Genomic DNA, 25753 nt, shown 5'->3' with positions numbered 1-25753 from the left:
GCCTCCTGTTTCAGCAACACACACACACACACACACACGTATGTGCGAGAGTACAGCTTTATTGATTGATGGCTTTGTCTACAGGAATGTGATGGCCTCAGAGCGCGCTGAAGAAGGCGAGGAGGCCGGTGTCAGGGGACGGGTGCATCATCAGCTTCTGAATCTGGTCAGGCAGATGTCAAGTTAGTAAAAACGTCAAACAACAACAACCTTGGGCCATAACATTAGGTACCCCAGGTGAGACATGGGACATTATCCCGCTCTTTGCAAGTCTTCCTTTTTATTTGCTTTGCTTCTATGTGCCTGAAAACTACACTACATTTCATACGCAGGCTGGATTTACTTCACAACTCTATCACATAATAATAAAAGATAAATATACATTGATAAATATACAGTGATTTAGTTAAAAAAAAAAAAAAAGGTAGAATTTCAACTGAATGACAAAATTAAACATTCACCCTGGACTGGTGGCCAGCCAATCACAGGGCACATATAGACAAACAACCATTCACACTCACATTCAAACCTATGGACAATTTGGAGTGGCTAATTAACCTAGCATGTTTTTTTTTTTTTTTTTTTTACTTCTAAGAGCCAGTGGCGTCATTAGGCCTATTTTAAAATGTTCTTAAGCCCCCCTAAATAATTTGATATTTTTAATTGATTTTTTAAAATAGATTTTTTATTTTATTTTTAATTTTTTTACAATTTTTTACAAATTGTATATAATAGGGTAAAAGCAGGCTAATAAGCAAGCCAATAAGCAGGTTAATACTACTAGTAGTACTAGTAGCAGTAATAATCATTAATTCATTTTCTAACGCTTATCCTCACGAGGGTCGCAGGGGGTGCTGGAGCCTATCCCAGCTGTCTTGGGGCGAGGTGGTCAGCCAATCACAGGGCACATATAGACAAACAACCATTCACACTCACATTCATACCTATGGACAATTTGGAGTGGCTAATTAACCTAGCATGTTTTTGGAAGTACCCGGAGAAAACCCACGCATGCACGGGGAGAACACGCTACCTCCACACAGAGATGGCCGAGGGTGGAATCGAACCCGGGTCTCCTAGCTGTGAGTTCTGCGCGCTAACCACACGACCGCGAATACAATAATACAAAAACATCTATGGTGTGACATATATTCATTTCATATGGTTTCCGTTTTTGGACTCCCATGGTGTACCTAATGTTGTGGCCGTACGAGCGTTTCTAAGCAAACCTCCTTAAAGTTTGGGTGTTTGGCATCTTGGACCAGCTGCAGCAGGACGGCCTCGGCGGTGGTGAGGAAGGCGCCGCTCTGCTTCAGGCGGGACAGAGCGAACAAGCGGTCCGTTTGGCTGCAATGGTGTGTGTGTGTGTGTGTGTGTGTGTGTGTGTGTGTGTGTGTGTGTGTGTTGATACAGTTATTACTTGAAATAGAAAACATGGAGACGTGCGTGCGTCTACCTCCGTGATGACACGGCGTCAGCCACAATGTGCACTTCCATTCCCTTTTCCAGCAGGTCAAAGGTTGTACACTGCCGACACGGAGCAAAGGCCAATCAGGAGGAAGAGTTAATCGTTTACATTCCATGGTTCCGCATTACCGCAATACAAGCGTGCGCCTCAATCCCACATAGAATGGCTTGTTTGGGGTTCCCCAAGGCCTGCAGCTCCTTCTCCACGTCCTCCGTCATCATGGTGAACGATGTTTTAGCATGCGGGGTCAAATCTCCAGCTCCCAGCTCCGGCACCGTGGGTCCCAGACCTTTAGGGTACTGCTCAGTTAAAATGGCAGGGATGCCGAGGACCCGGCTGGCCTGTCACAGGTGACAGAAAGTGCTTGTTTTTTTTTTTTTCATGAAAGGACCCAGGATTGATTTGTGTGCATGTTTGTCACCTGCAGCAATCTGGCGGCATTGCTGACAATGTTGGTGAACTGGAAGATATTGGGTCGGAATTTCTCTTGCATGTCACACAGGAAGAGCACTGCATCCTTGGTGGAGAGTCTTCCGATGCCTGCCACTGGTAAAACAGGAAATACCTGCATGTTAGTACCATTCATTGCACGCTTTAGGGTCAAAAGTCAACCAGGTCAGCTGACACAAGTTGACCAAAAGCTATATGCAACTAGTCCTTTCAATGGACCTTTTCCACAATGCACATGGTAGTCTATATAAAAAAAAAGATGTAAGCAGACGTAATCTAGCATTGCAAGCGCAGGTGACTTACTGTTGCTGCGTTGGTTGTCACTGGGTCAAGAGTTAAAGCACCGCTGCTTCAAGTTCAAGCTCCACTCTTAAACTGTTCCCATGTGACACCGCCTGTGTTAAAGGGGACGACTCCAACCAAACAACCACAAAGTAATAGACACAAACAATTAGATAAACATTAGTTGCATAAATAACACAAAGTGACTCAACAAACCTAGCATAAAGCTAACAGGAGCAAGTTAATGCAGTCTTTTATAAACCACGCCTCAGAAAGGCTAAATCTCCAATGGGATCAGGCATTCATGTGATTGACGTTTATCTAACCCAATTGGACGCAATAACACCAACCCCGGCTGAGGTGGGCGGTAACCAAAAAAATGCAGTCATCGCCTAAAATGTCTGACAGTGCAGAGTCCCCAACCGAGGCGCAGAAGGAAGAGTTACACTCGCCGGCCGAAGACACGGCGACAAGTGAAGAGAAGAAAAAGAGTGAGAATACAGTCATTAACACAGCGGTTTTGCTAGTTTTTAGCTGTAAAGCGACTTCTACGGCTACAAAGCTGCAGCAAACAACTCATTCCGAGTGTCTGACGCAAAGACCAATAGCATTGCTGCTTGTTTGATGTGTGGCCAATGAGCGCCTACGTTGTTGAGATGTTATCCTACAAGGAAGTAGCTAACGCTAAATGTTTTTTTTCCCCGGTAAATATTGACCACCTTCTTTTAAACATTACCTTCACATGCAGGGTGTGGGTTTATAGTATTATTATGCAGATTAGATTATAAAAAGTGGATGTTATGAGCTTCACAACGTAATTTAATATCAACAAACACACAGTCTAGAAAATAGTGACCGGTTGTACTTTTTGTGGCTATTTCTTTGACATTTTTCCTTGAATCTGCAGTTGATGTGCTATTAAAAGCAGTTGGGGACACCCCCATCATGAAAACGAAGAAATGGGCAGTGGACCGGGGCAGGACGGTTCAATCGCTTGCACAGTTCATCTCCCGCTTCCTCAAGCTTGATGCTAATGAGCAACTGGTAAGTTTGGTAGCCTCCACACTCCTAGTAGTATCACGTGACAGTAAGTCCTCTCAATATAGTAATAATAATAATGTAATACAGTAGATCCGCTCTTTCTGCGGGGGGTCACCTTTCCGGACTCGCTCCGCCCTCCAGCTTGGTGTTCTCCTCAAATTTTGCATCAACATTTGCAATAAAAGTGACTTATTAGATTTAGATTCAGCTCCAGAGTGATACAATCCAGTTTTTATCTGTACATATACCTCTCACACGTATTAAACTCATTTTAAGTATAACACATATAGCGATTTGACACTTTGACGGTATTGTAACTGCAGTTCTGAAATGTTTTATTTTGAAATACCTCTAATAAAAAGAGAAAAAGTCATGAAGTAAATACATAGTCACAAACACTTGTTTTAGTTATTAATGTCAGGTATTTATCACTTATTCTTGATGTTTTATGCTGGGAAAAATGGGTTATTTTTGGAGAAAGAATCCAAACAGAGCAAATATTGTGGGGCCATCAAAGTTGAGGATCCACTGTATTGACGTGATGTTTTGTTCTCGGTGTAGTTCATCTACGTCAACCAGTCTTTCGCTCCATCGCCAGACCAAGAAGTTGGGATCCTTTTTGACGTGAGTACCTTCTGAATGTAAACACTGCTGATAGAAACCATAGAGCTGAGGAATTCATGATTTAAAAACCAGGAAATGAAGATTCTTTGTCCGATTAACAGAGTTGCTTTCCTTTGGTCTTTTGATCATTTGTTTTTGTTTATGTTTTTTGTTTTTATTGTTGTTATGTTTATGTTGGTATAATGGACATTTGAAGCGTCACAAAAGCAAACAATATGAGTGAATCCCAGCTGTCTTGGGGCGAGAGGCACGAGGTACACCCTGGACTGGTGGCCAGCCAATCCCAGGGCACATATAGACAAACAACCATTCACACTCACATTCATACCTATGAACAATTTGGAGTGGCTAATTAACCTAGCATGTTTTTGGAATGTGGGAGGAAACCGCTCGATCACCGTGCAGCCACCAATATATCTTATTTTCTAATGTACATCTTACATTTTGTGACTATAGGGGTGTTATTTTGTGTCTTGAGGGCTCTAATAATGTTTTAAAAATTATTTTGAGTGTCATAAACAGCATTTCTATGACTTATGTCTTATTTTCTCTTATTATGTCGACTCTATTGGTTAATAGGAATGGAAAGGTGTTGATAGGGGTGTTATTTCATGTCTACAGGGCTCTAATGATGTTAAAATGCGTATTTAGGAGGTCATAAACAGGTTTTCTATGACTTATATGTTTTATTTTCTTTAATCATGTCTACTATATTGGGGAATAGAAATGTAAAGGTGATTATAGGGGTGTTATTTCATGTCTAGAGGGCTCTAATAATGTTTAAAGGTGTATTTAGAAGGTTGTAAACAGGTTTTCTATGACCTATATGTCTTATCTTCTCTTATGTCTACTATATTGGAGAATGGGAGTGTAAATATGATTGTAGGGGTGTTATTTCATGTCTAGAGGTCTCTAATCATGTTAAAAAGCATGCGTATAAGCTGGTTTCCTTTGCTGATATAATGATATTATATGCTGTATAAATAAGGAATCCCACGTTGCAGGGTGGGGGTCTGGAAGCAAGGAGGGCTTGTGAAGGGACACGTAGTACGAGTGTAGTCCAGCAGAGGGCGCTAGAAGAGTGACCGTGCCAAAAGTCATTGGCTGCTGATTAAAGTCCACTTTCGACCTCAAAATCCAGAATGAAGTGAACATCTCACTGCTGCCACTTCTTGACTGCTCCATATCTAATCTCTTCCCGATGTTCCTCCCTCTCTTTCAGTGTTTTGGCAGCGATGGCAAGCTGGTTCTACATTATTGCAAGTCCCAAGCATGGGGTTAACGCACGTCTGGCCGGTGCTGCTTTTATGTAAATACTGTAAATAAATTTGTCACACATGATGTCTGTTTTTCTGCCTTTACTTTTTACGGCCACCTGTCTGACGCAACGTGGCCATGCTAGATGAGCAAAGCAACCCTGCAGTGAAAGGTTAGCCGCGGGTGCAGAGAGGGAAGTCCAGCAACAGATGGATTTAAGAGGGATTACATCAATCAGGGTGGCTTTGGGACATCAATTCCTGAGAAAGACAGTCGAGCGGCGTGGAGACAAGACAGGAAGTCTCCATCCTTATCGTCGTGGTTGCGGTGCGGCGCGCGGCTGGAGACATGAGAGTCGCCTGAGATGAAGAGGTGAGGTGGCGAATCGGGGAGGGGGGCGAGATGGAGCGCTTGAAATGTTCTTTTTGACTCCCAAGATGAGCGAGACGTGGAAAGCGTAGTTACCTCCTGCAAGGCACAGGAATCCATCATCTGTGAGTACAATTTTTCCTTCCAGCGTTTCAGTGTACTACCTTAGGAATGTCATGTTTTTCCTGCAAAGACCATTTCACTGACCTAATAATACTTTTTTGTTTTTTTAAAATTGTTTTTTATTTTTTTCCAAATAATAATACTTAATGTACACAAAGTATCTTAGGAATGTGATGTTTTTCCTGAAAAGACTTTAAATGTTCTTTTTGACTCCCAAGATGAGCGAGACGTGGAAAGCGTAGTTACCTCCTGCAAGGCACAGGAATCCATCCTCTGTGAGTACAATTTTTCCTTTCAGCATTTCAGTGTACTACCTTAGGAATGTCATGTTTTCCTGCAAAGACCATTTCACTGACCTAATCATACTTTTTTGTTTTTTTAAAATTGTTTTTTATTTTTTTCCAAATAATAATACTTAATGTACACAAAGTATCTTAGGAATGTGATGTTTTTCCTGAAAGGACTTTAAATGTTCTTTTTGACTCCCAAGATGAGCGAGACGTGGAAAGCGTAGTTACCTCCTGCAAGGCACAGGAATCCATCCTCTGTGAGTACAATTTTTCCTTCCAGCGTTTCAGTGTACTACCTTAGGAATGTCATGTTTTTCCTGCAAAGACCATTTCACTCACCTAATAATACTTTTTTTATTGTTTTTTTTTCCAAATAATAATACTTAACGTACACAAAGTACTATAGGAATGTGATGTTTTTCCTGAAAAGACTTTAAATGTTCTTTTTGACTCCCAGGATGAGCGAGACGTGGAAAGCGTAGTTATCTCCTGCAAGGCACAGGAATCCATCATCTGTGAGTACAATTTTTCCTTCCAGCGTTTCAGTGTACTACTTTTAGGAATGTCATGTTTTTCCTGCAAAGACAATTTCACTAACCTAATAATAATACTTAGTTTTTTTCGTTTTGTTTTTTTTATTGTTTTTTTATTTTTTTTTTTTCCTAATAATAATACTTAACATACACAAAGTACCACCCTCAAACTTTTCCTGTACAGGAGTATGGGTTGTATGTATTTCTGTTTATTGCATTGTATATGTAAAAGTGAATAACAAGTTTATTTGATGTACTGTATTGTACTTGTATGACTGGGGTAAAACCAATAATAGAAAGTATGAGTGTAAGTGGATGGTACATGCTAACGGGGATCCAGTACATGTTTATCAAAGTATTGTGTAATGACGACAAGGTAATAGCGGTGCTGGTGTGACGGTAGCAAGTTAAACACCTTTAGCACCAACAGATTACAGACTGACGGGGATTACCAGCAAAAGCATCATTTGAATCGGCGCTTTAGCCCTAATGTCATCAAAAAAAAAGTAATCTCTGCTTTTGTTTTCATCTTATTTCCTGGCACAGAGTCCATAATGATGCCCCGGCCGGCTGGTCTTCACCAGGAAGTGGAGAGAAAGTCCATCTGAGTGAAGAGAGGTGAGGGAGAGGAGAGTGAAGCCACATCCGACTACTTCCTGTCTCCGGCGTGCGGCCATGTGGACTCTTTGAGGACGGTTAGTTAGTTTCCCAGGCGTTGTTTCGGCATCTTCTTTTTTTAACCTTTTTTGCTTTTTCTTCTCAACTTAACCTGGCAGCTCCCCGCCCCCACAGGAAGCATCGGTTCTTCCATCCCTCCTTTCCCCACCTCCCCCGCCGCCGCCGCCGCCGCCGCCGCCGCCGCCACAGCGTGCACCGTCTCTCCACCCCACTCGCCCTCGGCCATGCCGGAGCGCCTGTCGCGACGCTCTCGCTCCTTGCTCTCCCTGACCTTGACCTCCATGGCCCTGGCGCTGTCCATCCTGGCGCTGTGCACCTCCTACTGGTGCGAGGGCACCCACAAGGTGGTTAAGCCCCTCTGCCTGTCGCCCGTCAAGATGAAAAACTGCGGGCAGAACAACAGCGAGCCGTACACCACAGGTACTGCTCCTCTTCCTCATTTGCCGGGACTTGTACAATATGTACTTGATGGAAAATACACTCAAAAGTCATGTGGTGTCCAATCATCGCCATTGTTATCACTCCGCTGGTTAGTACTACTGTATGTACAGTACATGTGTTAATTTGCAAAATACCCAACGTTGAATTCTTTCATCTTCACTTTGTGGACGCATGCCTGTCTTGGATTTGGTCAGTATTTCAAGTTGAATTATCGGAGTACTGAGTACATAGAAGATGTATTCATTGGAATGGATACAACTCTATAGCACCATGGTATGTGTTGGTAGATGGTGTTTGCAGTAATATAGGTAATGGTAATGGTAATGGTAATGGTAATGGTTTAATTTCATTTGAACATGCATCAGATTCCAATTGAGTGCATCCCATAATCAGTTCCCAGTTCCACATGTCCAAAAGGAGTAGGAAGAAGCAAAGCTTATTAAATCCAACCCCTCTATCTGGTACTTTTACAATCACTAACTCCTACATTTGTTCACTTCCTGCTTTCATAATATATATTTTTTAATTAATTAAAAAAATATATTCTAAAAATATTATACAAAAATATTATTATTCTTTTTTTAATTACATTTTTTTTTAAATTGAAAAAAAACATTTTTAAAAATTTTTTGTCACGTACCAAAGTACTGGGTGATATGAGCATCCAATGCCATAATGGGTACCATAGTAAGTGTCAATATAGTGATATATATAGCACTTCATGTCCAAAAGGAGTAGGAAGAAGCAAAGCTTATTAAATCCGACCCTACCATTTGGGACTTTTACAATCAGTAACTCTTACATTTGTTCACTTCCTGCTTTCCTAATATAATTGATTTTTTTTTTTTTTTTTTTTTCTAGTTTTTTTATTTTAAGTTTTTTTTTAATTTATTTTATTTTTTTTAATTTTTACAAATTTTTTAATTAAAAAAAATTAAATTTTAAATTTTTTGTCCCGTACCAAAGTACTGGGTGATATGAGCATCCAATGCCATAATGGGTACCATAGTAAGTGTCAATATAGTGACATATATATAGCACATCATGACTGGTTCAAGACTTGTATTTAGCAAATTTATTTTATTTATTTATTCATTCATTTATTTTAGTAATTTTTTCTTAAATTTTTTACTATATCAGCAAGTTAAGTATTTGTGATTTTACAAATAAGGACTTAGTATGTTCTCCATAGAGTAGAAAGACCAGAGCCGCTGTGGTGGTCTGACTTGGTTTTCCACTTGTAGGGCATCCTTCCGTTTCTGGCTACAATACACTGCCAACATCTGATGCTAATCCATGCTAACTCATTGTCCTTGGCGCCTTTTAATCTCGTTTTATTTTGATTTATGGATTACTTTCATCATGGCCAAGGACACACTGGGAACGTTTATCTCTCCACACTTTACTCCATCCTCTATACTTGTATTGCATTTTACTGTAGTACTACAGTTGAGCTTTTAAAAATACAAACAAAACAAACACTACTAGCACTACTTTGTGTGTGCAGTCACCAATGGCCCCGCCTCCACCCACTGAGACAAAGACTGAATGATGGACAGGAGGGTTCACACCATCTCTTCATTCTAAGATCATCTAATCTTTAATTACAACAATGGCTTTTATTGCAAATGTTGGCCCACCTCAGCCGTGAGAGTCCCAACTTCTCCCTTTCCTACCAGGAAGTTGACATTCCATGTCCCGAGAGCTAGTTTCTATTGCCGAGGATTGGACCGCACAAGTGGTGGGGGGGGACCCCATGGTTGTAGGCCCCACCTCCAGGCCTGGCTCAGAATTAGGACCCCGGTGACAGACATCCGGGCGAGGGAAAAGTTTCTTCATTGGGGTCTATAGAGCCCCTCTTTATCCGGTCCCTCAGTTGGGGCCTGTTTGTCCTGGGTGACCCAACCAGGGACGTCAAAGCAAACTCCTCCATTTTCTTCCGCTTATCCAGATCCGGGGTCCAGTTTCTGGGGGCGGCAGTCTCAGTCAGAAAGTCCAGACTCCCCATCTCCCGGCCCCGTCTTCCCCTTCAACTTTGCCGTTTAGTCCCGAACTTGAAGGCGTCATTGTTGTAGTTCTTTCAGTCTTTCTTTTTTGGTGGCCCCCCACAGAGAGCCCCACCCAAAACCCTTTCAACCGAACGCTGTCCCCAGCCCGACGGGAGGAGCTGGCCAAGATCCGGCAGAGGCAGCTGGCCAACGCCGTCCACTACATCTGGGAGACGGGCGAGGACAAGTTTGCTTTCAGATACTTCCACACCGGCTTTTGGGAAAGCTGTGAGAAGCACAGTGACGGTGAGGATGTCGTCCGTCCGTCCGTCCGTCCGTCGGGCGGTCCGTCGGGCGGTCCGTCCCTCCACGGCCATCGCAAATATCCTAATGGCGGCCATGTTGTTTGTTGTTTGTTTTCAGGGGAGAAATGCAGGAGCTTCATAGAGTTAACTCCAGGGGAGACGCAGGGTGAGTTATCCACTTATCCACCTATCCATTTATCCATATTTGTTTGTCGTGATGTCGTCGTCGTCGCAGGCGTGCTTTGGCTGTCCGTGGTCTCCGAGTTCACGTACATCGGCCTGCTGGGGATGGGCTTCTTGCTCATGTGGTTGGACCTCTTGTGCTCTCACAAAGGAATGCACTCGCTAAAAATCAGTGCCTACGCCGCCATGTGTACCGTCCTGTCAGGTGAGAGCATTAGCATTAGCATTAGCATTAGCATCTTAGCGTTACACCAATTTCTGAATGTCGGAGGAAACGGAGTGTAGTACCTGACTCCAAACCAGCAGAATCTTTATGGAAAATGTTCCTGAAATAATTGAATGCAAATGTTTTCTTAAATTTTCATGTTTTTTCCTCATTTTTTTTAATGAAAAATTCCCCTTATTTTCTTGATCATTATTGATATTTTATTTTATTTTATTTAACCAAAAACTTGATATTATTTTATCTTATTTTTGTCTTATTTTCCCACAAAATTGGAAAACACAGGAACATTGCTGGAAAATTTAAATTGAATCAAATTGTTAATTCAATTAAATTTACACTGGGAATTTTTTCTTAAAAAATTTTTTTGGAAAAAGGCCCTTCTTATTTATTTCAACTTATTTTCCATAAAGTTTTTTTTTCATTGAAATGTTTTATTTTTTTAATATATATTCCAGAAGATTTTTGATTTTTCTGGAAAGCTTTCCTTACTTTTCGTGATAAGGAAAAGGCCCTTATTATTTATTTTATCTTATTTTCCATAATTTTTTTTCTTTAAATTTTTAATTTTTTTTTAATATGTTCCAGAAGATTTTTGATTTTTCTGGAAAGCTTCCCTTACTTTTCGTCACAAGGAAAAGGCTCTTATTATTTTTTTTATCTTATTTTCCATAAAGTTTTTTTTTCTTGAAATTTTTAATTTTTTTAATATATATTCCAGAAGATTTTTAATTTTTCTGGAAAGCTTCCCTTACTTTTCGTGATAAGGAAAAGGCCCTTATTATTTATTTTATCTTATTTTCCATTAAAAAAAATTTCTTGAAATTTTAAATTTTTTTTCATATATATTCCCGAAGAATTTAGATTTTTCTGGAAAGCTTCCCCTACTTTTCGTGATAAGGAGAAGACCCTTATTATTTATTTTCTCTTATTTTCCATAAAGTTTTTTTTTCTTGAAATTTGTAATTTTTTTAATATATATTCCAGAAGATTTTTAATTTTTCTGGAAAGCTTCCCTTACTTTTCGTGATATATTCCATTGGGATTTTTTAGTCCTGGAAAATGAAGGGCCATTTTCCAGTGCTAGCAACATGACGAAAGCTACATGAGTAATTTAGAATAAATTTAAAAACGATTTGATTGGTTGAGGTTGGAAGCTTGAACCAGGAAGTGGACCGCTATGATGTTTTGTCCGCCGTCCTGCCCTCCGTGCAGGTCTTCTTGGCATGGTGGCCCACATGATGTACACCACCGTCTTCCAGATGACCGTCATTGTGGGCCCCAAAGACTGGAGGCCTCAGTCTTGGGACTACGGCTGGTCTTTTGCGTAGGTTGCTAATCAATTATTCATCGCTAACAAATCAACCGGACTTCCGATTTTCGTTTGTGTGATTTTTCTCAATCTTCCACCGGCAGCCTGGCCTGGGTGTCCTTCAGCTGCTGCATGGGCGCCGCCGTGGTGACGCTCAACTCTTATACCAAGACCATCATCGAACTGCGCCGCAAGCAGAGACTGCGCCTGGAGGAGGCCAGGGCCGCCGCCCACGCGCCCTGCTACGAGGAAGTCATCTCGGGAGTCGGCGGTGCCGGCGCACCCGGCGGATTCTATTCCGTCAGCGGCCTGCTGCATTGTCCCGACGGCGTCGTGGACGTGGCGTGGGCCACCAACGGCGGCGTCGTCGGAATGGGGAACCGTGACGTGCCCACTTTGGTTCTCGTGGGAGGCTGCGGGCCCGAGGGCTGCGAGGACTGCGAGAGGGAGATGGACCAGATGGAGGTGGCCGTGGACAGAGTGGACTCCCCCTGCTGACAAAAAACTGAAGATGCGGAGTCGCTATCTGCAATTGGACTCTCAGGACAACTGATACAGGTCGTGTTGCACTTCAGTTTGAATATCGTTTTTTTTTTTTTTTGGACAATCAAAAAAAATGGTTTACTTGATTGGCCAAAGAGGCGGGGCTTGTCTGTATGCGGTGTGGGTGTTTCTCAGTGCCTGATTGGAGGAAGGCTCAGGTGAACACCTGCATCATCCTGTCCAAGACTTGGGTCCTTGAACTCGGCTTTTCCAAAGATGGGAATTCTTGTCAGAGAGGTATTCACGTAGCGTTATGCTGAAACCGCCGTGTCGTATGAAAACATCCGAATCGCCAACTAAAAATTAAATCAGTCCGTGCTAGCGGTTTCCGGGCTCGACCACAAGACTTGGTGGAAAACTTGGTGGTTTTTACTTCTTTAAGGGACTTTGACAAAACCAGCCCGATTCCGATATTTTTGCACTGGCCTGTAAGATGTGGGAGGAGCCTTTGGATCACTCGGCTCCGCAAGACGTTGATGGTGAAGATGACACGCCGAGGAGACGCAAATATGCCACCTGGTTGGCACCGGTCCTGTACCGGAGTACCTGGAGAAAAAACCCACATATGCAAGTTTAGGATTATTATTCCGACACTTTTCATTTTGGTTTCGTACTTTGACCGAAGGGATGGAACCAAGACTGACCGGTAACGATAAGCGGAGACGGACTTTGGCCCGGCCTCTTAAGATTTGTGAGCGACCGTTGAAGACTCGCTAAGCGATACAAGAACCGGAATCTCTTTGCTCCACAAAGTCCGATGGATAATGACGATGACTACCTGAATGCATCCAAAATGGCCGTCCAGGTAACCGCCATCCACTTGAGTAAACGCTAATTTTGGTCTTGTTTGTTGAAACCTGAACGGGGCAAAATACTACAACCTCTATGGATAGAATGACTGATTTTCAAAATAAAAGTTTTTTTTTTTTTTTTTTAGCCATAAAGCATTAAATTCCAATCATAATGAAAACCTCTCTGACAACATCAGTGAATTAAAATACGGGATGAGTTAGCTCTTGTTGCTAGCCGACACCCTGCCCCTTTTACAGTAAATAAACAAGACGCCGTCCTTTTGGGTCATTCTTTGGGGGCCGCCGGCCGCCATGCTGTCTGCGCTCCGGGGCAGATGCTCCAACAAGGCCACAGACACGCCCGTGCAATGGATAGAAAGATTATAGATTTTCAAAAGTCTGCTCTCTTGATGTCGAACAGAAGATTATGCGTAAGGCACTAATCCACACTTTGGACCAGGGACCGGCCAGGAGCCACGGCGCCGGGGATGGAGGGAGCGGAGGGTGGAAGCTGGAAAGAGGCGCTGGCACGCACACGCAAACAATGAATGCTGGTGCGACACATGCACGTCATCTAATACTTGTTATTAGCCTCATAATGCTAACGGACATTTTGGGGAGCAGGTTGACTCACATAGTCATTGATCTTCATACCCAGGAGAGGGGGGCCCCCGTGGGGGGGGGGCATGCCTGATGAATCTTGTCGCATGTCTGATGTCCAAAATCATTCATTTGGGAAAATTGTCATTAAAAAAAAAAAAAAATGATGGAATCGAGCATTCTCGGCCTTGCGAAAAAAACATTTTTGGTTAAAAAAAATAAAATGTTCCTCAGAAAATAATCATATGCAAAAAAGGCGGTCCTTGAACGCACCATCTATTCATGATATGATTGAGTGTTAAGTAGCTCTGCTTTAGTAAGCGTGTCAGGCATATTTAAAGACGACTCTTGTCACCGGGGAACTGAATCTCACATAACTTTTATTGCAAATGTTTGAAATGGGACAACATGAAGCTAGCGGCAGGGTTAGGAGAGGTAGAAACCGGGTGTTAAACATAAGACATTTTAATTGAATCACATCTTTTGCTACTTTTATTGTCATTTCCAGACAAAATACCCATTCAATAAATACAATTGACTTCCAGGGTGGGAATAACTGAAGTGTACTGTGTACATACGTGTACATACATATTTATATACACATATATATATTAGGGGTGCATGATATGAGGGAATATTAATTACATCGTACTGATAAATTAGATGAAAATAGCTCCAATGTAGTGTGCGGGTGAGCGAATCAAACACACCTCCCCCTTTATACGCTGCTTCTCCTGGTTAGTAGTGATGTGCTAGTAGTCATGTGATGATTTCATATTTCCATCATATTTAAAAAAGCTGATATAAAAGAGTTGTGGGTGTCATAGAGGTCTCGAGAAGCAGAAAGTTGTTTTTGTTTAGGAAAAGAAGCCATTTTGCACCTCTAATATTTATATATATGAATATATATTTCTGAAAAGAAAAGCAATAATAAGAGAGGTGATGGTTTTTATTGTTTGAGCGGTCCGTAGTGGATGAGTCGCATTGCGGTTTCATTCTCGATGACCCCCTTGATGAACTCCCCTTCAGCCAGCCTCTCTGCGGGATGAGAAGACGACAAAACAGGCATGACAAAGACACCTTTCATCCGCTTTCATCAAAGCACGCGTGCCAAGCAAAGGAGTCAGCCGGGGTTTTTCCCGACCGGCGCTCGCATGACACAGCCGGAGCGTCTTGGCTACGTGACCGCAGGTGGATTTACTTTGCTACTTTTCTTCATGTTTGCCAAATCTAATCCGGCGGTGGGAACACCTGCCGAGGAACGGGAGCTCACGCACGCTCTCTCTCTCTCTCTCTCTCTCTCCGAGCCGGCGTCCTTACCGTTGTCTTTCTTCTCAAAGTAGGACCACAGCTTGTTGGCCCGTTTCTCGGGGGTGTTTTCGTCCTGCGGGAGTCTGCTCTGCTCCTCCTTGGGGATCAGCTTGAAGATGGCCTAAACGGGAAAAACACATAAAAGCAGTCAGGGACCTGTTGCATCATGATATATATATATACCTCTATGGTAATGCTAATGCTAATGCTTTGATTTCATTTGAACATGCATCAGATTCCAATTGAGTGCATCCCATAATCAGTTCCCGGTTCCACATGTCCAAAAGGAGTAGGAAGAAGCAAAGCTTATTACCCCTCCATCTGGTACTTTTACAATCACTAATTCTTAAATTTGTTCACTTCCTGCTTTCCTAATATAGTTTAAGTTTTATTGGGTTTTTTTTATTAATTTTTTAATTATAAAAAATTATTGTAAAAAATATAATTTTTAAAAAAATTAAAAAAATTAAAAACAATGTATTTTTTATTTTATTTCATCCTTTTTTTAATTATTAAATTTTTTTAAATGTATTTTTATTTCTTTCTTTCAAATTTTATGTATTTTTATTTTATTTATTTTAAATTTTTTTGTACAAAATTTTTGAAGAAAAGCTCCGACTCGCTAGAAGAGACTTGTATGTGAGTGTGAATGACAGGAGGAAAAGCTCGTCCTGGCTTGAGGTGCCGTGGCAGCGAGTTACGGAAAGACACGCTACGACGTCAGCTGGTCGGCGTTGCTCAGTGTCAAATAACGGTAAGAATGAGTGACGGGAACAAAAGGCTCCAACTTTGCTCAGTGTAAAATAACGGTAAGAATGAGCGACGGGAACAAAAGGCTCCAACTTTGCTCAGTGTAAAATAACGGTAAGAATGAGCGACGGGAACAAAAGGCTCCAACTTTGCTCAGTGTCAAATAACGGTAAGAATGAGCGACGGGAACAAAAGGCTCCAACTTTGCTCAGTGTCAAATAACGGTAAGAATGAGTGACGGGAACAAAAGGCTCCAACTTTGCTCAGTGTCAAATAACGGTAAGAATGAGCGACGGGAACAAAAGGCTCCAACTTTGCTCAGTGTAAAATAACGGTAAGAATGAGTGACGGGAACAAAAGGCTCCAACTTTGCTCAGTGTCAAATAACGGTAAGAATGAGCGACGGGAACAAAAGGCTCCAACTTTGCTCAGTGTAAAATAACGGTAAGAATGAGCGACGGGAACAAAAGGCTCCAACTTTGCTCAGTGTAAAATAACGGTAAGAATGAGCGACGGGAACAAAAGGCTCCAACTTTGCTCAGTGTCAAATAACGGTAAGAATGAGTGACGGGAACAAAAGGCTCCAACTTTGCTCAGTGTAAAATAACGGTAAGAATGAGTGACGGGAACAAAAGGCTCCAACTTTGCTCAGTGTCAAATAACGGTAAGAATGAGCGACGGGAACAAAAGGCTCCAACTTTGCTCAGTGTAAAATAACGGTAAGAATGAGCGACGGGAACAAAAGGCTCCAACTTTGCTCAGTGTAAAATAACGGTAAGAATGAGCGACGGGAACAAAAGGCTCCAACTTTGCTCAGTGTCAAATAACGGTAAGAATGAGCGACGGGAACAAAAGGCTCCAACTTTGCTCAGTGTAAAATAACGGTAAGAATGAGCGACGGGAACAAAAGGCTCCAACTTTGCTCAGTGTCAAATAACGGTAAGAATGAGCGACGGGAACAAAAGGCTCCAACTTTGCTCAGTGTAAAATAACGGTAAGAATGAGCGACGGGAACAAAAGGCTCCAACTTTGCTCAGTGTAAAATAACGGTAAGAATGAGCGACGGGAACAAAAGGCTCCAACTTTGCTCAGTGTAAAATAACGGTAAGAATGAGCGACGGGAACAAAAGGCTCCAACTTTGCTCAGTGTAAAATAACGGTAAGAATGAGCGACGGGAACAAAAGGCTCCAACTTTGCTCAGTGTCAAATAACGGTAAGAATGAGCGACGGGAACAAAAGGCTCCAACTTTGCTCAGTGTAAAATAACGGTAAGAATGAGTGACGGGAATGAAAGCTTGGATGCTAGCTAACAATGTCAATAACAGCGGCAGTGTTACCTGTAGCTTTTATAATGGACACAGGAACGGACTAGTGCTGGCGTTGCTTTGCTATGCTAATTGTACTTCCTGTATATTTCCTGTAGGAGTATTTGACTTTAAGTGAAGGAGTGATGGAGTGCAGACACCCGACATGCGGTCCACATGAGCAAGGCAGCCGTGTGATATATGCTAGGAAGTGAGTGTCCCACTTTAGAGAGGAAGCACTCATCTCCCACATTTAAGACACCTAGATTAACGTGGATTAGCGCCAAGACGGCCAAGACGGCCAAGACGGCCAAGACTCAGGCCGCCCGCCAAACAGCCCCATCTCCCTCTCTGCTCCATCTTGGAATTGGTGTCGTCTGTACGGGTCAGAGTACTTTACTTTTTTACTCTTCACTGCCATTATTGTATCGGCGCTGACACTTTGTAACGCCCTCTAGCGACCTTGGACGGCTCGCCAGATCGTTGCCGTTTCCTGGTGGATTTTGCTGACTTTTGGTCAAAATATGTTTAGGAACTAAATCTTTGCACTTTTCAAGCATAAAAATCATTACATCAACAAAAATGCTAAATATAAGGCATTCGGAAGATGCATAGTTGGCTAATAAGAGTGTAAAGGTGACTATAGGGGTGTTACTTCGTGTCTCGAGGGCTCTAATCATGTTAAAAGTGGATTTAAAAAGCGATAAACATGTTTTCTAGTTCTAGTTTTCTCTTATTTTGTCTAAGATATTGGGGAATAACAGTGTAAAGGTGACTATAGGGGTGTTAGTTCATGTCTGGAGGGCTCTAATGTTAAAGGTGTATTTACAAGGTGGTAAACATGTTTTCCATGTCTTGTTTTCTCTTATTATGTCTACTATATTGGGTAATAAGAGTGTAAAGGTAACTATAGGGGTGTTATTCCTTTTCTGGAGGGCTCTAATGATGTTCAAGGTGTATTTTGAAGGTGGTGAACATGTTTTCTATGTCTTGTTTTCTCTTATTAGGTATACTATATTGGGTAATAAGAGTGTAAAGGTAACTATAGGGGTGTTATTCATGTCTAGAGGGCTCTAATCATGTTAAAGGTGTATTTAGAAGATGGTAAACATGTTTTCCATGTCTTGTTTTCTCTTATTATGTCTACTATATTGGGTTAGGAGCGTAAATTATATTTTTAATAGGAGCTTAAAGCTGACTATAGGGGTGTTATTTCATGTCTAGAGGGCTCTGATGATGTTAGAAAGTGTATTTAGAGTAGCCATAAACATGTTTTCTCTTATTTTGTCCACTATATTTGGTAATAGGAGCGTAAAGGTGACTATAGGGGTGTTAGTTGTCTAGAGGGCTCTAATAATGTTAAAAGTGCTTTTAAAAAGCCGTAAACATGTTTTCTATGTCTTGTTCTCTCGTATTATGTCTACTATATTGGGTAATAGGATCATAAAGGTGACTATAGGGGTGTTAGTTCATGTCATCATGTTAAATAGTGTATTTTAGAAGGTGGTAAACAAGCTTTCGATGCTGTATGAAAATATTCCATTCCTAGATAATGAATCCTATTTTACAGAAGGTGACCTGCTAGGGTGCGGAAGCAATGAACTGGCATAAATGAGGGATTATTGTACTGACACCGAAAGCTGCTTGCCAACCGCCAATAAACAGAAGAAGGAAAAACACGAAGAAGAAGAAGAAGAACGCACCCTGACAACTTTTCCGCTTGAGCGGGTACAAGATACCTCCATCAGATTGGGGAAAGGAATATTCCCTTTCTTTCTTTCTTTCCCTGTCACTCATCTCGCTTTATCCGTATCTATCACTCCTGTCATATGGATCAGATCTCTTTCCTTGGAACTTTGCCTGGTCTCGCTGTCCATGTCCAATTTGAGGGGTGCTGGACTTAGCAAGCCCCGCTAAAGCAGTCTTGTGTTCACATTTAGATTTTTTTCCGATACCGTATCAGAATGAATATAAGACGGCCACGGATATAAGACAGCCCCACATACTTTTTTAATAAAAAGAAATTTTAAAAATCTATTTTTAGATAATTAGATATTAGATACAATATTTCTGAAAAGTATAGTTCATTCATTCATTTTCTACCAAGGAGGGTGCTGGAGCCTATCCCAGCTGTCTTGGGGACGAGAGGCGGGGTTGAAAAGTATAAATGAAATCCAAAGAATACATAAGATATGAAAGTATTATATAGCAATAAATAAATGCATATATTGCTGCAATATGAGTGGATGAGTGAAAAGTGATTCCAGGTATCTAAGCTTTCTGCTCCTGAGGGCCAGTTGGTGGGAATCCAATCCCAATCCCATTACCATGCCAACTGTCCTCTAAAGCCCCTCAATAATTCTCCATAATTGTCTTGCTGTGCTAACTTCTCCATCAGGGGCAAGACACGGTACCCAGGAGGAAGCTATCGTCTGGAGATGATGGGGCGTTTGGGGGTCCAGGGGACCAAGGCGGGTGAAATGATCCCCCTGTCCCGGGGCCCCCTCTCCATTTTTCTCCACCTTACCTGGCAGATTTCCGTCACTTCCGTCTTGTTGATGTATCCGTTCTTGTCCACGTCGAAGAGCGAGAAGGCCCACTCCAGCTTCCTGGTGGTCTTCCCGGTGGAGGTCATGTGCAGGGCGATGATGTACTCCTTGAAGTCCAGCGTGCCGTCGTCGTTGGTGTCAAAGGAGCGGAAGACGTGGCGGGCGTAGCTCTTGGCGTCGCTGTCCGGGAAGAAGCGGGCGTAGATCTGCTCGAACTCCTCGGGCGTGATGCGCCCGCTCGGGCACTGCTTCTGGAAGTTCTCGTACCACTGGCTGATCTCCTGCTCGCTGAACTTGGTGCTCAACTTCAGGTCCTCCAGGATCTCCTTGGACAAGGCGCTACTCGTGCTGTTCCCCATGCTTGGATCTCCGCGTCTCCTCCTGTAGGTGGGTGCAAACACATCACTGACCTCGGCACCCGGCGGGAAAGCTCCCTGAAAAGGAGAAGGAGAGACGGAAACGTACCTGTCAGCTGTGGAGTGTGCACGTCTGAGGAGGAACGGAGATAAGTTGGAGGTAAGTAGGGCAGGGGAGGCAGGGGACCACTAAAGTGGGACCAGGATAATTCTGTTAATGCGGGACTTAAGGTGGCTGAGCTTTTGAGCGAAACGAACCTCTTTATGGATCCTGGAGGTGAACATCAACTTCTACAACCCCCACCTTTCTGTCGCCCTGCTTGTGTATTGTTAGCATAACGCAGTCCACTTTCTGATGACTTCACCGTTTTCATCCTTTTCAGGAGTTTCCTAAATGACGCTGAGGAGATACGCCGCCACTCGGTACCCGATTTCACTCTTATTTTTCATATACTTATATACCTTCTAAATACTATATATATATATATATATATATATATATATATGCTGTATATACAGTATGTGAGTGATATGTGGCTGTTTGTGCTCCAGAGGATGAACTTTGCTCCATAAATATGCTGTCCATCTGTTGGATTAGCCGTGCCCTGCCCTGTCCCACCCAATCCAACACATAGCCAATTAGCATCATCATCATCCCAGGACTGTCATGGCCAAGCCAGTAGAATTAGCCCCTCCTTGCTGGAAGGATAGCTTTCTGACATTTCACATATCAACCCCCCCCCCCCCTCCCTCACTGACAGTAAACAATGCATGTTTATAGTGGGACTGATTACAACAGCATCTCCATGGCAACCCATCTATGAACTTCTTAGGATTTTCACCTCCATTGTCATGGCTTTCCTTTTCTTTCACGCACTGCCGCTACTCATAATATCAGCAAAGGAAAACTGTTTACTAGCTTCTACACATGCTTTTCAACATGATTAGAGCCCTCTAGACATGTAATAACACCCCTATAGTCACCTTTACACTCCCATTACCCAATATAGTGCACATCATAAGACAAAATTAGAAATATAAGACATAGAAAATCTGTTTACCACCTTCTAAATACACTTAACATGATTAGAGCCCTCCAGACATGAAATAACACCCCTATAGTCACCTTTACACTCCCATTACCCAATATAGTGCACATCATAAGACAAAATTAGAAATATAAGACATAGAAAACCTGTTTACCACCTTCTAAATATACTTTTTTAACATGATTAGAGTCCTCTAGACATAAAATAACACCCCTATAGTCACCGTTCCACTCCCATTACTCAATATAGTACACATCATGAAAGAAAATTAGAAATATAAGTCATAGAAAATCTGTTTACCACCTTCTAAATATACTTATTAACATGATTAGAGCCCCCCAGACATGAAATAACACCCCTATAGTCACATTTCTTACACGCCCATTACCCAATATAGAAGACATAACAGAAAATTATAAATATAAGTCATAGAAAACCTGTTTACAACCGTCTAAATATACTTTTTTAACATGATTAGAGTCCTCTACACATAAAATAACATCCCTATAGTCACCTTTACACTCCCATTACCGGAAAAAAACCCACACATGCACGGGGAGAACATGCAAACTCTGCACAGAGACGCCCGAGGGTGGAATCGAACTCGGGTCTCCAAGCTGTGTGGCCTGCACATCCAACAATATAAGTATGAAACACAAAAAAATGTGACTTTAGTGCCATAACATGAAGACTTAATTCTTGTCAATGGTGGTTGACTAGTATGGCGCTTTTCCACCGAGCTATGACCAGCATCAGGGGCACCTTGGGGGTCACTATCCTCCCCAGGGATACTTCCTTCCACATGGTCATGTGAGGACAAAGGATCCAAGGACCTGGACCAAGGACCACGACACCACCTGATCTGTAACATCACGTGTTCCACAACCTAACTGACCAAGCGTGTTTGTTTCTCCCAACATTCCAACCTACTTTATTCTCACACATCCTATGGCACATTTACTGGTCCTTACTTTACGGAATCAAAACATGGGAAAAACGGGAAGCACATTCAAGAGGAGAAAGAAAGCACATGAGAAACACACAATGCCTGGGATGGGGGGCGGTGCGGGGCAGGGGGTGGGGGACGCAAGTCCGAATGTTAAGACTGCGAGAGGAAGGGAGTAGCTGCTAGATAAATATCACTTAATGGCTGGTAATGACGCTTAATGACAGACGACTCCTTCCTTGTGGACGCGAGGAAAGACAGGAACAAACAAAAAAACAAGACCGTGGAAAGCCAGGAGCGAGGCCGCCATCTTGGGAGGCCTCCTGCCTGTGATAAGGTGACTGCTTTTAGGATGCCCGCGCTCATTTCTGCAGCTGTTGCCCAAAGAGGAGAACCGCAGTCACTTTTGGAACAAACAGGACGGTTTTAACTCTGCTTTGAAGGTAAGTCGATTCCCAAATGAACACATATTCAACCATTCCCAGCTCAGGGAAGACATTCTTCCACTTAATTTCATCATCACGGACAACATATGATTATGCTATTAAAATATGCCATCTTATTTTAAAGTGATATACGCTTTTCCTCGGCTATGATTCATTTTTCTTTTGCATGTTTGTCACACTTCAAAGTTTCACGTCATCAAACAAATGTCAATATTAGTCACTGACAACTCAACATTTAATACACTTTTTACATGAAACCTTTTATTATTAAGGGAGAAAAACATCCAAAGCTACATGACCCTGTGTCAAAACGTGATTGTTAAAACCTAACTTAGCTGACATGAATTGAGAGCTATCAGTGTGAAAAAGCTTCTAAAGCTTTGGGACTCCAACCAACCACAGTGAGAGCAGTTATCCACAAATGGTAAACAGAGTGGTGAGCCTTCCCAGGAGTGGCCGGCCAACCTAAATGACCCGACAAGCGCAGCCATGACTCATCTGAGAGGTCACAAAATACCCCACAACAATATCCAAAGAAACAGTTGCCTCAGTTAAGGTCAGAGGTCATGACTCCACCATAAGAACGACACTGGGACAAAACCACTTCTGAACAAAAAGAACCAGAAAACATCTTGATGATGCCCAAGACCTTTTCTGGAAGGTGTATGTCCCATTCCATCTGGCATTTGAGAAAAAGAGTCAAATATGGTGGCGGTAGTGTGATGGTCTACTGTGATAAATGGAGGCAGGAATTCCGCCTGAAGAGAAACTTGGTGAAAACAACTTGGCTTCTGCAGCAGGACAACGTTCCAAAACACACCAGCAAGTCCACCAAACCAAATGAAGACTTTGGAGTGACCTGGTCCAAGTCCTGATCTGAATCCTATTGATATGCTGTGACCTTCAAAAGGCTTCATGCTGGAAAAGCCTCCAATGTGGCTGAATGACAACAATTCCTACACAGCGCCGGAAGAGACTCATTGCAAGTTATCACAAAGGCTTGATTGCACTTGTTGCTGCTAAGGGTGGCCCAACCACTTATTAGCTTTAGGGGGAAATCACTTTTTCACACAGGGCCATGGAGCTTTGCATTGTTTTTATCTCTTAACTCATTCAATGCCAGTCATTTTTCAAATGTTTACAAGGCACACAGAATAGTGTGTGGTCTTGGTCATTCATGTGTTTATTTACAAAACTCAACTGTGTGTGTACGTGTTTAGGTGCACTGCATGGATTATCAATATATTATCAAAATATATCTTATGAAAATACACTTCTGCCACCTTGTGGCCGTTTTTCTAGACATGATATCTATATTGTGCAGTTGCATCATGATGTGTTATCAGGATCCCTATGCCCTTTAAAGTCAGCATGAAGCGTATTATTTGTCCAAAACAAAAGTATCAAATCTGCCAAGTAAATATTATGTGATGTGGTTTTGCAGGAGGAAGAAAGAAGAATTCAAAACCAGCGACATGCAAACTCTCCATCCCTCCACTTTACCGACAGACAATACAGCTGTGACCTACGACCCCAAATCTGAATCTGTCAGGCTACCTGGAGGTGTGGTCTCAGTGGCGGGGATCACCGTGGTAACGGGCGGCGTTGAGCTGTCCTGCAGCTCGTGCATGCTGGCCTTCGGCTTTTGGGGGACTCTCATCGGCTTCAGCTGCGTGGGCGTGGGCGTGTGGGACCAATTGAACCACTCCGGCGGGGGGACCTCTCACTTGCTGGCGCTGGGTTTGGTCATCCTGGCGCTGGGCTTTGCGGTTGTGGTCGGCGTGGCGGCGTTTCACGTCTTGACCAAGAGGAGGAGGGCCATGACGCGGAAAGAGAGGCGGGACGGGAAAGAAGTTCTGGTGGAAGAGAACGTGGTGAAAAAAGTGACGGTGTAATGAACACAAGATGATGAGAATACATTTGTCATGCAAACCCCTCATGTTTACACGTCTTCCAAAAAAGTTGTATATTTTAATTTCCCGGTCGACATGAAATAAAACTCCTATTGTCACATTTACACTCTTATCATTCATTGTTTACATCACATTAGCAAACCTGAAACTAAGCTAAAGACTCCACACTAGCTAGCTAACCAATTAGCCTCCAATTTATTTCTTCTCAGCTCTGTTGTCTGGTAATACATGGAATATTTTGAGGCTACAACATAGAAAACGTGTTTGATACTTTATAAATACATTTTAAAACATTATTAGAACCTCGTAGACATGAAATAACACCCTTCTGGTCACATTTACACTCGTTATTCATTGTTTACGTCACATTAGCAAACCTGAAGCTAAGCCGGAAGGACTCGACGCTAGCTAGCTAGCTAACTAATTAGCCTCGAATTTATTTCTTCTCAGCTCTGTTCTGTCTGGTAATACATGGAATATATTGAGGCTAGAACATAGAAAATGTGTTTGTTACTTTCTAAATACACTTTTAAACATTAATAGAACCTCGTAGACATGAAATAACACCCTTATGGTCACCTTACGGTCCTATTGGTTTACAGCACACTTTAAACGGCAGGGACTCGAGTTAGCTAGCAAGCTAGTTAGCTCAGTCAGTTACTAGTTACCTCAAATGTATTTCTTCATTACCACTTCCACGTCAAAGGAACCTTTTTCACCCTATCGTTGTGGACAAACAGTACCATGGCCGACTTCATTAAAAGTAACGTAATGGTAGCTAATGTCTCATCAATTGAAATGTGCGATTATTGAATGAGTCGTTCTAAACTCCAGAGGTGTTTCACATGGGGGGAGGCAATGGGGCGTGATTCACGCATGGGTCTGCGCATTATGCTGTGACAAGTGAATCGAGTACCCGATTCACAAATTGAAACACAAGTTTGAGAACTCGAGTCAGTAAGAGTTTCGAATCACTACTCATCAATGTCCTGTGTCGTTACTGCCGCCTAGTGACTGGAATACTACATATTATGTATTTCAATATGTTTACACTGAATTGTGTAAACATATGTTTACACAATTCATTTATGAATTAAAACATACTAAATAGTGTATGATCATGAAGCAATATGTTAATACTACTGAAGGCGCGCAATGCGGTTTTTTTCTTGATATCTATCACTTCTGCTTTCCAAAATATCAAAGTGGCAAAGTTGCATCTTTTCATTTTCACTGTAGGCTCTCACTGCGTGGAACAGTGAGTACAGCTCTGATATAGACTACCAGTATATTATACAATACGATATACGATATAAAATATAATATGCTTGCCTTTGAATTGTGTGGTGTTTTTGGCTACAAATGTCCTCCATTCATTATTTCTCTCATCTTTTTGTCACCAACCTGCAAAGAGTGTGTTGCGTCAAACAGACAAGCCTGCTTAGTTGTCAGGCATGCCAAGTATTTCCTCAGCCAGGTATCAGAGCCGCCTTAACCCAAGTCACATGACAGACCGCGTGGTCACGTGTCACCGTTCAAGTTTCAGGAACTTTTTCCCTCCCCGCGCAAGCGTCACAGCGCAAGTCCCGCCTTCTCTCGCTTTCTACTGGTCATCACAAACAATCAC

General features: G+C 42.3%; 5 protein-coding genes across 8 annotated transcripts; 3 read left to right on the top strand and 2 right to left on the bottom strand.

The window, feature by feature from the left end:
- Positions 1 to 43: 43 nt before the first annotated feature.
- isoc2 (isochorismatase domain containing 2) lies at positions 44 to 2730 on the bottom strand. The gene is made up of 6 exons (XM_078799174.1): positions 2222 to 2730; positions 1890 to 2014; positions 1597 to 1809; positions 1457 to 1527; positions 1230 to 1347; positions 44 to 163 (listed from the first exon to the last, which is right to left on the bottom strand). Coding segments are annotated over exons 1-6 (594 nt in total). The 5' UTR covers positions 2223 to 2730; the 3' UTR covers positions 44 to 97.
- Positions 2442 to 5228, top strand: LOC131106726 (ubiquitin-like protein ATG12). The gene is made up of 4 exons (XM_078799178.1): positions 2442 to 2691; positions 3108 to 3244; positions 3803 to 3865; positions 5088 to 5228. The coding sequence occupies exons 1-4, from the start codon at positions 2580 to 2582 to the stop codon at positions 5145 to 5147; spliced, it is 372 nt and encodes a 123-aa protein (XP_078655304.1). The 5' UTR covers positions 2442 to 2579; the 3' UTR covers positions 5148 to 5228.
- Positions 5229 to 7295: 2067 nt separating this feature from the next.
- LOC131106722 (germ cell-specific gene 1-like protein) lies at positions 7296 to 12169 on the top strand. The gene is made up of 6 exons (XM_078799173.1): positions 7296 to 7535; positions 9668 to 9850; positions 9968 to 10015; positions 10085 to 10237; positions 11471 to 11582; positions 11672 to 12169. The coding sequence occupies exons 1-6, from the start codon at positions 7340 to 7342 to the stop codon at positions 12063 to 12065; spliced, it is 1086 nt and encodes a 361-aa protein (XP_078655299.1). The 5' UTR covers positions 7296 to 7339; the 3' UTR covers positions 12066 to 12169.
- Positions 12170 to 13960: 1791 nt separating this feature from the next.
- Positions 13961 to 25636, bottom strand: rcvrn2 (recoverin 2). Of its 4 annotated transcripts, none has more exons than XM_078799176.1 (6): positions 25531 to 25636; positions 23771 to 24069; positions 19882 to 19961; positions 19395 to 19797; positions 14822 to 14933; positions 13961 to 14539 (listed from the first exon to the last, which is right to left on the bottom strand). In XM_078799176.1, exons 4-6 carry the CDS (start codon positions 19773 to 19775, stop codon positions 14451 to 14453), a joined length of 582 nt encoding a protein of 193 aa, XP_078655302.1. In that variant the 5' UTR covers positions 19776 to 19797; positions 19882 to 19961; positions 23771 to 24069; positions 25531 to 25636; the 3' UTR covers positions 13961 to 14450. The 4 variants fall into 4 exon arrangements, with proteins under 4 accessions (XP_078655302.1, XP_078655301.1, XP_057912064.1 ...); XM_078799175.1 differs by having other exon boundaries at positions 19882 to 19905; XM_058056081.2 differs by lacking the exon at positions 19882 to 19961 and having other exon boundaries at positions 19395 to 19850.
- On the top strand, positions 21998 to 24239 carry LOC131106725 (uncharacterized). Its single transcript, XM_058056086.2, has 2 exons — positions 21998 to 22210; positions 23658 to 24239. The coding sequence occupies exon 2, from the start codon at positions 23689 to 23691 to the stop codon at positions 24106 to 24108; it is 420 nt and encodes a 139-aa protein (XP_057912069.2). The 5' UTR covers positions 21998 to 22210; positions 23658 to 23688; the 3' UTR covers positions 24109 to 24239.
- Positions 25637 to 25753: the final 117 nt, after the last annotated feature.

This window comes from Doryrhamphus excisus, linkage group LG19 (assembly GCF_037039965.1).
Source record: "Doryrhamphus excisus strain RoL-2023G ecotype Guam linkage group LG19, RoL_Dexc_Guam_v1.1, whole genome shotgun sequence".
Lineage (NCBI taxonomy): Eukaryota > Metazoa > Chordata > Actinopteri > Syngnathiformes > Syngnathidae > Doryrhamphus > Doryrhamphus excisus.
The sequence above is the reverse complement of the archived record's forward strand: the minus strand, read 5'-3'. Positions and strand labels throughout refer to the sequence as shown.

Excerpts from the sequence above, each read along its gene's own strand:
- isoc2 (XM_078799174.1), bottom strand. Across the intron at positions 1,810-1,889 it reads ATGCCGCCAGATTGCTGCAG|GCCAGCCGGGTCCTCGGCAT; the intron begins GTGACAAACATG and ends CACCTGTGACAG. Across the intron at positions 1,348-1,456 it reads GACGCCGTGTCATCACGGAG|CCAAACGGACCGCTTGTTCG; the intron begins GTAGACGCACGC and ends ACACCATTGCAG.
- LOC131106726 (XM_078799178.1), top strand. The coding sequence starts at position 2,580 with ATGCAGTCATCGCCTAAAATGTCTGACAGTGCAGAGTCCCCAACCGAG. Across the intron at positions 2,692-3,107 it reads AAGTGAAGAGAAGAAAAAGA|TTGATGTGCTATTAAAAGCA; the intron begins GTGAGAATACAG and ends TTGAATCTGCAG. Across the intron at positions 3,245-3,802 it reads TTGATGCTAATGAGCAACTG|TTCATCTACGTCAACCAGTC; the intron begins GTAAGTTTGGTA and ends TTCTCGGTGTAG.
- LOC131106722 (XM_078799173.1), top strand. The coding sequence starts at position 7,340 with ATGCCGGAGCGCCTGTCGCGACGCTCTCGCTCCTTGCTCTCCCTGACC. Across the intron at positions 10,016-10,084 it reads AACTCCAGGGGAGACGCAGG|GCGTGCTTTGGCTGTCCGTG; the intron begins GTGAGTTATCCA and ends TCGTCGTCGCAG. Across the intron at positions 11,583-11,671 it reads GACTACGGCTGGTCTTTTGC|CCTGGCCTGGGTGTCCTTCA; the intron begins GTAGGTTGCTAA and ends TTCCACCGGCAG.
- rcvrn2 (XM_078799176.1), bottom strand. The coding sequence starts at position 19,775 with ATGGGGAACAGCACGAGTAGCGCCTTGTCCAAGGAGATCCTGGAGGAC. Across the intron at positions 14,934-19,394 it reads AAGTGACGGAAATCTGCCAG|GCCATCTTCAAGCTGATCCC; the intron begins GTAAGGTGGAGA and ends TTTCCCGTTTAG. Across the intron at positions 14,540-14,821 it reads CTTTGAGAAGAAAGACAACG|AGAGGCTGGCTGAAGGGGAG; the intron begins GTAAGGACGCCG and ends CTCATCCCGCAG.
- LOC131106725 (XM_058056086.2), top strand. The coding sequence starts at position 23,689 with ATGCAAACTCTCCATCCCTCCACTTTACCGACAGACAATACAGCTGTG.